We start from the raw sequence: 14,055 nt of genomic DNA, 5'->3' as shown, positions 1-14,055 counted from the left end.
TGAAAGGAACGAAACTGTGGCTGGTAGTTCAACTAGGTACACATTTTTACTTTCTAAAATACATTTTTCAGGTGCATTTTCTCAAATTACAGTTATGATTTGCAACTTTCTAAAGCTGTTCCAACTGTTCCAGCAATATTGTAGTTTTTGCCAAATATCTAAAGGCTGAAATTGAGTTTTCAGTACTCTTTTCTGCCTTTCACAGATCTCCGCCCAATCTCCTCACTTAAGTCCACCTGGACATAAGAGGACTTCACTAACTATAACTATATACATATACTGTACGTGTAGGAGTGTTTGTTCAGAGATGGAACCCAAAGTTTTTGTCCATTGATGGCCTTAGTTGTCAGTAAAGTTACAAGAAAGTCTCAAAATCTTAAATTTTATTATTTTAAATTCCTTCTCAATAAAGAAATATTTGATTTCCATTGATTTCTGTCCATATTGTAAAGCTCCATGTCTAGTTCAGGGGCTTTCTTCATACTAATACCAGTATAGTATGTGAAAACGTTCTGCACCAGAAAAAAAAGATTGTTAGATTTGATGTTATTTTATTTAGTCTGTGTTGCAGGATTCGGTGATGGTAAAAATCTCTTTAATTTATTAGTATAATTTATTTCTATTCCCTTTTCCCAAATCTTTAAATTGTGCATTTTGTTATCGAGGTTACACAGAAAGGCATGGATCCTACGAGTGGATGCATTGCTTCAGTTTGCTTACAAAGAAAACACTCTCAAAGTTGATAGATTAATTTAATGCTGTTGTTTGTGGAGGGGCCATGCTGTAACACCATGCCGTTAAAACGCCTCCAACAGCCCCTGTATGCCCATGGCATTAATATCAGACTTCTGCATCAGCATCTGTGCCAGATCCCGCATTACGCACAAGGAAAAGGAAACCAATACCAGATACCTCTGAGTTTATGACTTCCTCTTTTGTGCTTGGTGTTGTGTAATGTGCATATTACACTATGCCTTTATCTTTACCTGTTCCTTTGCAGGTAAACAAGCAACAGCAACATGCTGACAAAGCAACAGTACCTACTTGAACTATATTACATTTGTCTGTTGCTTTAAATTACTTAGCTACTGGGAACGCGGAAAATATATTTAAACACGCTCTTTTTGGGGTATTTATTTGCCCTCTGTACTTGACGTTCAAAGGAAATAAGCTTTGGGTACACAACCATTTTGATGACAGTTTAATTTAAGAATGTGTTCACCATTTGATTGAACAGTTATTTATCAATTATTAACTGTGTTCGGGGCTGATTGAGCAGGCTGCAAGCAATTGCAATTAGTGAAGGACCATTAAAAGCAACATATTTCAGCAGAATTTATAGACTCTACTCTTTACCAGCCTGCTTTCAGAGGTTTCTTCGACAGCTGCACAAGGGTAGTCTGAAGAACTTGTTACAGAAACACACGATTGCAGTGGATCACTAGGGGTGATGCCTGCCTAATAAAAAACAGAGCCCGCTTAATGATAAAAAGATGCATGTTGTACTGATGTGGGGTATTTATTAAGAATCAAACCAGGAATCAATGTTATTGAGTCGGTAATGAATCCCTTCTTCTTTGACAGCACGGCTCGACGTTCTCTGTTCCGCATTAATTAAAATGTACTCATTCCGCGCTTCTCAGCTGTTACCAATTGCAACATTCTGGTACGCTTTGTGATGGTGTATTTTTTCCACTCTTCTATATGCCCAATGTAGTGACTGTGAACTGTGGCAAAGGTTACGATTTAAAAGTCACATTATGAATGTTCTGGATTCTTTGCATGCAGAATGAAAAAGCTTTAAAAGTCGTTGCTTTGTGATTCATTGCTGCTTTGTGATCACATTTGTAGGACAAGACAGGGTGTGGTTATATCTGTATATTTTTTATTTATACTTGAAACTCCACACATGAAATCTGAAAGAGATATTAAGATCACATTATGGACACATGTTTTTATTTCTTTTCACAACAGGACAACAGTTCTCCAGAAGAGCATGCCATCTACGTGTGGGACAACTTCATATCTAAATCTGCTGCCAAGAAGATTTTCTTTGTTGCTCACAGTTACGGTGGACTGTCTTTTGTCGAGCTGGTAGGTCTGTTTGTATTTAAAAAAAACTTTAATATCTTTGTATATTTTTTTAATCTATTCTCCTTATAACTGGTATTGAGTGTGTTTTTTTTATATTGTGGGAAATATGGAAAATGATTAAAAATAAATAACATTTAGTTTCTTTGAGAAAATACTGCTTCTGTAAATAATCCAGTTCATCCTTGTCCTCGGGCAGCTTCTACATCCTCTGGATCTGCAAAAATAATGTTCTATTAAGCTGCGGTGCAGAGCATGCAGAGAATGAGGCCCACAGAAAACAATATAGAAAAAGGTTTTTCTTTCAACCACCTCAGAAGAATGCCATTCCCAATATTGTTTGTCCTTGCTTTATCAGATTTGCAGTTTAGAGAGATATTTTTTATTTCGTTTTTTTTTTTAATCGGTGCCTTATTAACCGCGAGGCAGTGCTGGACCGACGGGCAGCAGTGACAGAAGGAGAAGCAGCCTGCTCTAAAGCCTTTGATATGCAGAGGTCCACACTCAGGCTCTGGACAGCCCCAGATTATTTAAAGTGTTTGGCTTTTCTTCTTTTAATGAACGGAATGACACGCAGAATGCCAGGAATTTTCCAGGAACACTTTATTAGGTTTTCACATTTCTGAACGAATATGCGACATATTTGCTGTGCATTTCGTCCCTGCCGATGTGCTTCGCTGCAGTCCGGTGTGCTGAGCTCTTTGTTCCTCATTGCATTTTTACCACGGCTCCACCGGATATTTCTGAAAGAGCCTCCTCGTGAACGGTAATTAATTTCCTTTTGGCTACTGTCTTCAAATAAAGGAGCGAGTCGCAGCTTCGAGACTGAAATCTTTCATTCTCCACGTGCAGTTCCCTCTGCTTATGGACAGATTGTGCAATGAAAAACCCCAGTGCGCTCACCCCCCTGCGCGCTACACAACAGGCAAGACAGAGCACACTCTGCGACCGGCAGTCTGCCTGTTGTCTGTCTTTATTACTGTTTTGAAATGGGCAAGGCAACTGGCTGGACTCTCCTCCATGGAGTTCAAAGTGGAAAAGACCTGCAAGCCTTGTGTCTATCGAACCTGTGTCATATTCCTGTAGATGTACCGTGACGCCTGCAAGGCTCTGAGCTGGGTTTTGTGTTCCCAGAAGACCCTCCGGTTTCCCTGTTTGTCTCGGTAAAGGGCGTGAGGCGGAGGCAGCGCGGGCGACCTCTCCACCATTCATGCCCTCCTGCCTCCTGTAAATCACACCAGCGGATTTTCTCCACTTTTGTTTTCCCTGCTCTGCAGAGCTCCTAGACGTCTCCAAACAAAACTTGACTTCTGACCCCGGGGGCTGAGGGGTCGGGTTGCCCTGGGCCTGTGAAATTATCCCAGGCTAAGCCGCGCCTTTGGCTGCCCGCCCTCGCAGGAAATAAGCGGCGAGCAGGATGTCATAGAGGAGCTTTGTCAAGGGGACAAGATATTCTCGGTGAGAGTGAGGGCCCCTGTGCTAAACTCTCCGCAGGGGCCTGGAAGTCTCACCGAGGACAATAATAAAGTCACTGGCACTCCTTCACACCCTTCACAAAGCAGTGTAAACTGAACAGAATGGGGAATTGTGCTGGGTCATGCAGCAGTGATCGGGCCTCTGCCTCGTCAGGCCTGTATTTCTCATGCTGTCTTTTCAGTGCTGCTCCAGGAGCCAGAAAGGTGTCCCTCGTCGCCAGCTGTAACCCATCACCAGGCCCCCCGTCCCCTCCCTATACAAATCCTTGCGCATTTGTGTCAGCGTGGTGTTTTAGCCTGTGAACTGAATTGATATTTTAAAATACGGTATGTATCTAACAGGAGGAGATCTTGTTGAGGTGGTTGAGAAGGCAGGAACAGAAACAAAATGTTTCACGGGAGAAGGACACCAAAGGAAACAGACCATCTCTGCTTTAATTATCGCCACCTTTTCAGTTCATAAACATTAGGAACTTCAAAAGATTAATTTTTGAACATTTTTCATGATGTATCCTGTTTGGGCACTGAACTGTTTTTTTTTGCAATTTTTCCTTCTTTAAAAACTTTGTAGAATGTACAGACTAATTATAGTTACATCAAAGAGCAGCTAAAGGCCTTTGAATGAGAGAGTTTTGCTGCAGGGAGGTAGGCTATATGTTTGAGTGAATGCTGGTCCTTTTTATCTGTATTAGGAAGTTGTCGCTAGGGCAGTGGTGAGAGACTTTATAAAATCTGCTAATGTCTTTTTTTCTAATATGAGGGTGATGGGGGGGGTTATAGGGTTCAAATGACTATAATTTAATTTCACCACAGCGTAGCATTTTTACAGACTTTTTCCTCCTTTGCCGTAATCGTGGAAAAAAGCTTTCCATTTTGCATTTGGTCATTTCCAATCCCCTGGACTGAGAAGTAATGTCCATCAGGTGCTGCATAGCCCCCTGTCCTTCTGCTGCGCACGGTGAAAGAGAAACAGATTTATCGAAAAGGATGGTGTGCATTATATAAGATGTTATGTAAGACTGCATCTGTCTCCCTGTGGTGAGGATGTACAGTATCCGTGAAGTGTGTTCGTATTTTATAGACTGGATGGACAAAATGTATAGTAAGTGGGCCATTTTGTAGAGATATTTTTCTCAGCGCACATGAGATGTTCGTAAAGTAACAGAGAGTGATGTCATCAGAAAGAAAGAGAAATGTCGCTATTGTCACTGGATGCTCCTGCACCTTGATCTGGAGCTTGAAAATGAAGAAGGAAATGGAATTTAGACAAACGAGATGCCGTGCCGATTGAGAGTGGCTGAATGAAGTATGTACCAGATCTGCCGAATGCAGATGATGTACCACTAATTAGTGTGTAACATCTGAGCTCTGATCTGTTATTATCTTTTCCTCAGACTGGAGACATAATAAGGCAGACTAGTTGGGGAGAGAAAAGGGGTAACAGGGGCATTTATTCCCATTTGCTATGAGCAGTTTGCTTGTAGTTTCTCCTCTGGGGTGAATGATTGTGCGAGGTCCCTGTCCCCTAACACTAACACCGGCCAGGTCCTTTCTCTCGGGGACATGCTCGCTCCTTCCTCGGGACAAACCCGGGATTGCTGAGCTTCTTGGAGACACAGTAATCATCTTCCAGTTTCGTGTTTCATTTAAGTAGCTGCAGTATTTATTAATACTGCAATATTCAGCTTCCACCTCAGTGTTTGGAAAGATCAATGGTTTACTTTTTTTTTAAGGTTAGAATTGATGCCAACCTATTTCTTTGAATTATAAATACAACTTGTTCTTAGCAAATTTATTGCAAAACAGTTCAGGTACTTTACACGATGACCAGGACTGGTAATTAAATGTTTGACAGTTTCAGAAAAATAAGGATAAATTATTATATATTATTTGTGTCAGATTCTTAATCCCTGGATTTGTGAAAACCAAAGGCATGATTACATATTTATTTTAAATCCCTTTAAACAAGAAAATCTCTTGAAATTGACCATCTTGTTTACAAGAGCACAGTTTCCCCAGTGACTTTCAAAGAGGGAAAAGAATAAATGAATAACCAGCTATCCTGTGGTGAGTAGAACAGTAAGAGCCAGGATGAAGAATATTAGATATACAATATAGCTGTCTACCACAGTATCCCCTCTGAGTGGCAAAAATTAGGTCAGAACACAACAGAGCACTTATGGAAAAACTTCCATCAAACATGGGAAAAAGGATTTTTGACACAACTGAAAAAATGAATAAAGAAAATAAAGAATAAATAAAATGTTGTTTTTCAAGCTTTTAGAGTCAGCCTTCCAGCTGACCAGCTGGACTAAAGGACATCTTTAATCCTGAATATACCGATACTGAGGAGCAGTGTTTGCACTACGTGATGGAAAAGAAATGTGCGTTCTGTTGGAAATGAAGGTGTTTATTTCTAGTTTCTTTTCTGATTAGATAGCTGTACCTATCAATATGAAAGATTGAAAATAGTTAAAGAAGATATTATTAGGTTGTGGTTCATACTATACATACTATTAAAGTGGTTAAGTGGACAGGCATGGTGCAGTAGGAGCAGAGCTGTCTTGTAAATTGGTTCTCTGGGTTTCAGGTAACTATAAGCAGGGTAGAACTGCTTAACCTTTTACACTCCTTGTGGATGTGCAGATAGTTGTGGCAGCCGTGACAAAGGCTTGGTCATTAAAGATGTAGCTGTTCTTAAGAGTAGAGGGATTTAACCCTGATGTTCTGGTTAAACCTCCCTCTGGACTTACACAATCTGGCCTTGATTCACACAATGCACAGCTGATCAGGGGTGTGGAGGGAGAGTTTCACCCCTGATCAACTGTGCAGTGAGGATGCTGGTGCAGAATGGCCTCTGTGTGTCTCCCAGGTGGGGCTGCGCTTCAGTGATGAAGAGTGTAAGTCCAGCTCTGAAACTCCTCTGCTGCAGAGTGTGGAATTTAGTTACATTCCATTATCACTCAGCTTCATAACAAAAATTCAGGAAGCAGGCAGTTCCCAATCCCCACCAGTCACCTCTTCAGATCGTCTTTCTCGGTCCCTCTGTGGTCCTCCTTCACGGTCTGCAAGGCAGTGTGGGGAGGCAATTAAAAAGCATCCAATGTGGGCTGTTACAGTAAAATGATATAATGCACTAGTGAAACCTCACTTAAAATACTGTGTATAATTTTGGTCACCACTTCATAGCAAAGATCAGTTAGCTACTAACTTCAAAATGAGCTAAATGAGTTGAATTGCCTCCTCTCGTTTGTAATCTTTCTTATGTTCTGCCAATGGAATCTCTGTCAGTATCCACAACTTCACACAGCTGAACACATAGCCCACTGGATGCTTCTGGTGTTGTGTAAGCAACATTGGGCATAGTCAGTGATATACAGCTCATAAATGGCAGATTCATATATTGCTGCTGCTTTATTTTATGTTAATGCAAAGCTGGCCCTTTTATACCTGTGGCCTGTGGACTGACAGCACTGTCTGATGTCTGTGCTACATGCTGTTAGCCTTGCTTTCAGTGGTTATTTCCTACTCTCGCTCCTATGGGAGCTATTTGCTGTGACCCAGCTGTTCACTCCTAGATTTCTGGGAGATTTTCTTCAGTCTGATATTGCCCGGATCATGTACAGTCCCTGGTTGGGCGAGGCACTGTTTCATCCCTATAGATACTGGAGACAGGGCAGTATTTAGCTCACATGTCAGTCTGTTTTGAAATGTACTGCAGAAAGTGTGCCCTGACTACTGGAGCAGATCCAGTGGCATAATTCAGTGTGTAGTCAAAGTGTGACATTCTTTTTAAATAAGAAATAAAATGTCCTTCAGAACATTTGGACAGTGTCTGCGGCTGAATGCCAGAGATGTTACTGTGTCATCAGGCTTATTGTTGTTGTACTCTGAGACTTTTTAGACGGAGTGAAACGGAACTGCTGAGACTTGCATAGAGATGTGAATCTAGACCGACCTGAATAGTGTTGCTCGTAAAACATAAAAAAAATAATTCTTTAAGCTTCACCCTCAGAGTCCTAGACTGGGGAAAGTAGTATTTAGTCTCTGCGATCATAAAGGCATTAGGGAGCTGAGCGAGACGGAGAATGATAAATGAACCTGTGCAATATGAGAAATTAGCGGAGCTGTATGCAAACCGTCCTATTTATTTGAAGTGAAACAAAAGGACCACCATGACAAAAGTGCCTGCCAACAGACACAGTGGGAAATAACTGATGTGCTGAAGGATCCTCGAGAGCTGCACTCTGCCATTTTTAAATGGGCAAGCCCACTGTGTGTGCACCAAGGACCGGGGCTTTGCTGTTTATCAAGGTGTTGATTGGTGTGTGTGTGCATATATACACACACACAAAGGTAAAAGAGCTATTTGTTTATTCTGGATACAATATTATATACACTCTAAATGGTTAAATGTTCTCATAAACTAGGTTGAGCTGTTTGTCTTCAGAAACAATTTAAATTGTTACTGATGTCAGTGATGGTCCTCCCTGGAAAACTGTTTTCCAAACAGTTAAGAAGCTTTAATGTCATGGACCCTTCTTGTAGGTTAGCCGATGTACGGTGCATTATGACATAATGTATAATGACATATATGTGCTCAAAACTATAGAATTTAAATCAAATGATATTATGTTAAACATGAGTAATGCACAATAGTAATACCTCATTTAAAATGTTTTACAATTATGGTCACCTGCTTATAAAACAATTATGTGCTGATCCAGAAGAGCAATCCGGGACACTCAGAGTCATTCCAGGAATTTAAAGAGTGTCCAGCTCTGGCGGGCCTAAATATCTGATTCTTTTTAGTCTTGAGTAGAGAAGACTATGAGGGGACTTGATTCAACTATTCGAATCGTCCAATGGACTTCAGAACAACAGGACACAGACAGAGGCACTTCTTTCCACAGAGGGGCTGTGGGGGTGTGGGACAAAGCAGCCAGCGATGTGATTGTAGCTGGTACCCTGATTTCTTTCGATGAGCGACTGGGTGAAATCACTTGGGCAGTTTTGCTGTCCTTCAGCCTTACTGGTATTTAAAGAACTGGTGCGGCAGGAGCACTTGATGCCAGCCTGTCATACAGCTGTGGGGAAATGGGAGAGGCCTGCGCAGGCACAAAGGACAAAACATCATTCAAAAGACACATCGCCGAACACAGATACTGGATCAAACCTCATGACAATGCAAGCAAAAGGGTGTCATAATTTAAAAAAAATTCCATAATTTTCTTTAAAACGCTTCTCAATTTTATACACCGCTTTTCAAAACATAAAAATGGTCAAAAGCGCTTACCTACTTTTGAAATTGCGGTGAAGTCACACAATCATATTGATCTAATTTTACTTTGGATGATTCTATTAATTTGCTGCCAGTAATCCCTTATATTTTTGTTGCATTTTTAAAAAGATAGGGAAAGTGTTTTGTACCACCGCCATGTTAGCAGAAGTGCTTTTTCAATGCCAGGACGTTAATATAATTATCAGGCTGCTTTCTCCGAAGCTTGGCTGGGGACTTTAAAGCTTGAATCATAACGGTAAATGAATTGCTGTGTTATCTGAAATCGGTGCAAGGCTCCTAATAAGGAATAAACTTCCTTCAGTAATGGATGCATGTTAAGTGGGCTCTCTGCAGGCTTGATTAAGTTGCTGTGCAGGCCTGTCAATAACTGCAGACTACTTTCCATCATTATCACCTGTTGCACTCACAATAAGAAAGGCTTACAATGGGCAGTCTTCTTATATTGAAATGCTGTTCGGCACTGATAATTTTATATGGTAATTGCACTTATACACATGCATGTTAGAAAAATAACAGTGGGGTTAGAGAAAATCCCTGCCAATCCCTGTGATGAAACTGAGTAGAAGATGTGATAGCTAGATCTCAGTTCAAGGATTTTCATCTGTGTCTAATGCATGTAATTTGCTAAATGGCATCATGTTGAGAAGTGCTGGGTATAAAAGGCTGTCACTTTGAGTAAATGAAGTCTCATTTTAAAAACTCCAATGTGAAGGCAGCTCCTTGCAATAAACTGACAATCAGCATGTCAGAGGGAAGATGCTTGTCCATTTCTCAGATGGCTGTGGAATTAGAAAGACAGAGGCAGGCAGTCCTGAAAAGATCTGTGGCATAGGAGCTTGCCGTCTAGGTGCCCTGAAAGTGCTTCCAAGAGACTGACGGTCCTGTTGCCTTTCGAGGTGCTGCGGTCTCAAAAGTGAAGTTGTTTCATCCCGGTTGGACAAAAGTGATTTGTTCCAGACTGGTGTTGGAGCAGGCGTTGAGAGAAGGCTCTCTCCGTCATGTCTAGCTCTGGTTCCTTGGAACCGGCGTCCTGCGGGTGTATGACACACCCAAGCATCACTGCGAATGACTGCGGCGATCTGTCCGAAGCTGAGGCAGTGCAGCTCTTCTGGCATCCAGGGGCTAAACCTTTCTGCACACTGTTAGAAGGTCTGGGCCGGCAGGTGTGGGTCCGAACTGTATTGTAATGAGTTGAGAGTGCTCGCTCTTTCCTCATGGCATCCCCATGGCTGCACGTGTCAGAGTTGCCTGGGGAAGACGGGCTCACTCCTGAAAACCCCCACCCGGAGTGGCTGCTCAGCTGGCCAGTGCAAGCAGAACTCTGCAAGGTCCTCTCTGCTCCTCCATTAGGAGCCAAGTGTGTCACCAGGCTAGGTCTCACAACGCACAATGGCGGCGAGTACCAAGTACTGAGACACACTTCTGGCTTCTGCTGCTCCGGGAGGAAGATGTACTCTTCAGTTACTTAGAGCAGGGGTTTATCTGTGAAGCCGAAAGCTCGCTAGATATGATTTTTCACTGTTCTCCACCAACTGTCATTTCTTGTTTGATATCTTTAATTTTCCGCGCACATGCAGTGTGCTTTCATTCTGTTCCTGTCCCGTTTTGTCTCGTGTCTACTTGTAGAGCCACTCAAGAGTCAAGAATTGTACTGTGTGCCTGCGAACCACATTCTGAAATAAAGTTGGGCTCATATATGACATAAATGTGTTGTGTTAGTTGATAAGGCACGGAACTCCCGAGAAATGCAGATTTAGAGAGATACACGAGCGTCACCGTGGTGTCTCTCAGAACATGGCATGAAGTGAAATGAAAAGGGATGGATTGTTGCTGGCCCATTGAAGTTTAATAAATACAGCTTTCGTGGATTGTTTGTAGAAGAGCGAGGGATAGAAGGGGAGGCTCAGTCATTGAAACAGCTTCGTGTTTAGATTGTCTTTGTTCCATCGGCGTTGTGTTTTAAAGGTAATGATGTCTAGTAAGCAATCTACATTAATCAGGTTTCTCATCCTGTTGTCAAATTATGGAAAGTGAAAATAGACTTCCATAGGGCTTTTGGAGTGTTACAGTATTTTTTTTTTGTGAACGCTAATGTTGCCATGGTGATGTAATTGAAAATCATTATGTCTCAAACAAGTATTGTTGAAGTGACTATTCATAATTCTTCTCTTTTGAATTTTTTTTTCTTCCTTGGAAGAAAAAAAAAATCGTCCTGCCTGTTGTGTAAGGATGAGATTTTTTTTTTTAATTCAGCCTGGTGCAGAAACTAACCTAGTTTAAGAGTTCACTTGAATCTTGAGGGATTCATCATTACATATTTACTGGCTGTGGCTGATATAGCTGTAAGGTTTTATCAGATCCCATTGATCTATTGCGCATGTTCACTCCCTAGGTTACAGGACGTGCTTCTATTTGCATAAGGCCCTGGGCAAGGTTCTTTCTAGCATTGATTGGTCTGTCCAAGGGAGCCTGATGCTTTCTCGCATTGATCACTTTGTTTTTTTCCCGAAGACAGTGCTACACAGAGTTCATCTCAAACATTTCAGGGGAAGTGAAAACTTCAGCTCAGATATCTTAATAATGTTGGGGTTCTTGACACCAGTGCAGACCGCTGTGCTGCTGCGGCAGCCAGTGCAGGGGCAGAGAGCCCCCCCCCCACCTCCTCTCAGGATACCTGGGTCTCGGAGAGCTATCTGGCTTCCAGCAAAAATCGAAGACATTCCCCTCACTCAGAGCAGGCACCTCGCAGGCGAGCTGTGGAAAGAAAAACGGCTTTTCTCCCGGCTTCCCCGTGTCTGATGAGCACTTCTTACCTTGAATCTGCTGGCCCCCTTTCTTAGATTGGGCTCTCGCGGGCTGACCGCGGTTTACACGAAGAAAAACAGCTCGTTTCTGCAACGGGCACTGTCTACTCTTACCTAGGTTTTATGCGGCAAAGTTGTAGATTTGGGGTGGTGTTGCTTGGTTCTCCTTAAATAGAACAAACATCACACAGTCCCCCCTGTCTGGGGGCATTTTCTCTGGTGAGGCAGCGATGAGGAGCGCGATCTTGCAAGAATTTCCACTCCTTCAGGGTCTGTGCTATTTCTGAAAAGCAGAGTCTGGAAAAATGATTCATCAGCAATCAATAGGTGGAAAAAAATCTCTAATTCTGTAAGAAAGCATAACTAAAATACTGCTTGACTCAGATATTAACCTGTTTAAAAACACATTATCATCTCCTAGAAAAACAATTGTATATTTTTTTAACTTTTGGTATTTTGCTAACCAAACTAAAACTAGTCAGAGTATCATGTTAAGTGCCTGCTGTTTCACAGCTAATTAAGAGCAGAATCTAGTGAACTGTTGCAAATATTTAAAATGCTCAGTTTTATCATAGTATTTCCTTATGGGAATGTAACTAATTGAATAAATGTATCGTAGCATATTTTAAAAATAAATTGAAGCCAAGTGGGGTTGCCAGTCCTTTTAGGCTTTGCTCGACATCAAATAAATGCCTTAACTGGGAAAATGAATGTAATATTCTCTTTTAGTCAGGACTGGCTGAGTGGTTCACAGCTGGGAGTAGGATGTTTTTCACTAGGTGGACAAATGTCACTGAACTCCAGGGCTTCTAGGTGAGTGGAGTTCAACCTTCCTACTGTGATCTTTCTTCTTTTAAACTTCTCCAAATATAGAACCTGGAGCTGATGTGCCGTTCACAAACGTATTAATTTCAAACTTCCAGCAAAGATCGATTTTTTTAATCTGCTCTTTTTTTCTTCTTCTTCTGCAGGTTTAAAGGCATTAACGTCTCATAAGCACTATGGACTTTGTGAAGTTCAGATGTGGGTTTGTACATGGTTTTGCAGTAGTGTCAAGGGTCGTTTAAGATTTTATGTGGTGTGATATGTGGTGGAGCTGTGAAATACCAGTAACTGTATAGTGTGGCACAGCCTTTGATGTGGTAGCCCTATATCCTGATTTACGCTACAGGCTTGGCTGTGAACGGTGATCCGACAGGTCTGGTTTTTAGGCATCTCATTGTCGAAAGTGGAAGAGTTTAAAAATATGAAAGCGTTGGGACAGAATAAACAGCAGTAACTCAGTGCCAAATCAGACTGGCCTAAGTGACCCCAGTAACTCTTGTCATGGCTGAGGGCCAGGGCGAAGTGTTGGAAGAGTGTGTTTTTTTTTCAGAGCGAGCCGGCGTGGTGATTAATTCTCGGTTCTGATTGAGTGTGTGCTCTCACACTGGGTCCAGGCCACTCCAGTTTAGTCATTCAGCCTGTGCCTCCTGCGTTATGTATTCAGCGGTTCCTATTAGACATCTTCACAGTGAGTGATTCTTCTGGACTTTCTGACATCCGCTTTCATGCATGGCCTGTTATTCTGAGCTGATTTTCTTTCTTGAGCTGCCTGGAACATTAAAAACATCTTGGCCGTGTCAGAATTTTTTTAATACTATCCCCCCCCTCCCCCCCGTCCCTCTCCATCTCTCTTTCCCTGATGCCAGACCCCTAGTGACTTGCACATCTTCCCTCTCCTTTTTTTTAGAATTATTTTATTTCTTTTTTATGGTTTCTGTTGATGAAAACACTAGGGGGCACTGCTCGCCCTTTGTTATCACTTTTTTCTTCTGAGAGGGGGAAAAATATATTGAAGACTCATGTCTGATTTGTGTAAATCTGCATTCATTAATAATACAATTCCTGTTAAGACACTCCTGGGCCATTTAAGCTGCTTGCTATTTTGTTTCTGGTCCTAAGTCAACATTCCCTGTTTGTCTAATGAAGGGGAACAGTTTGCTCGGATTCACCTAAGTTCATATCGCACACCGAAAGCCACGCTGCAGTCACGGCGAGTATCTCCTCTGCCCCCGGTCTCTCTTGGCAGGGCTCAGGACTCTCGCGTTTCGCCCTGTGGCAGTGGGCCGATGGCCGGCCAGCAGGCTCATCAGGGCAGGGCACCTCTCATTACTCGAGCTGGGCTCGGTGTGCAGTAAGGAAGCATGGATATACAGTACCTGCAGGAAAATAACATCAAACTTCAGCTTAATTCTGTGCAGGTCACACAAACGCTCCTGTCTGTATTCTCCATTGTGCTGGTCCTCTACCTCAGGATTCGCCATTAGAATCTGCCTAATTGCGGCACAGAACAAAATGCTGTTTTTGCATACATCATTTTTGTAACAGGCGCTCCTTCATT

The 14,055-nt window shown here is 42.1% G+C and overlaps 1 protein-coding gene across 2 annotated transcripts in view; it reads left to right on the top strand.

Annotated features, from left to right (window-relative positions):
* arb2a (ARB2 cotranscriptional regulator A) overlaps nt 1-14,055 on the top strand; it is a 183,367-nt gene that overhangs the window by 89,270 nt on the left and 80,042 nt on the right. For both annotated transcript variants that reach the window (XM_006626501.3, XM_069187516.1), the window contains exon 8: nt 1,975-2,094. In XM_006626501.3, coding sequence (XP_006626564.2) covers nt 1,975-2,094 — 120 coding nt within the window. The remainder of the gene's footprint in view (nt 1-1,974; nt 2,095-14,055) is intronic.

This window comes from Lepisosteus oculatus, chromosome 3, assembly GCF_040954835.1.
Source record: "Lepisosteus oculatus isolate fLepOcu1 chromosome 3, fLepOcu1.hap2, whole genome shotgun sequence".
Classification (NCBI taxonomy): Eukaryota; Metazoa; Chordata; class Actinopteri; order Semionotiformes; family Lepisosteidae; genus Lepisosteus; species Lepisosteus oculatus.
The sequence above is the reverse complement of the archived record's forward strand: the minus strand, read 5'-3'. Positions and strand labels throughout refer to the sequence as shown.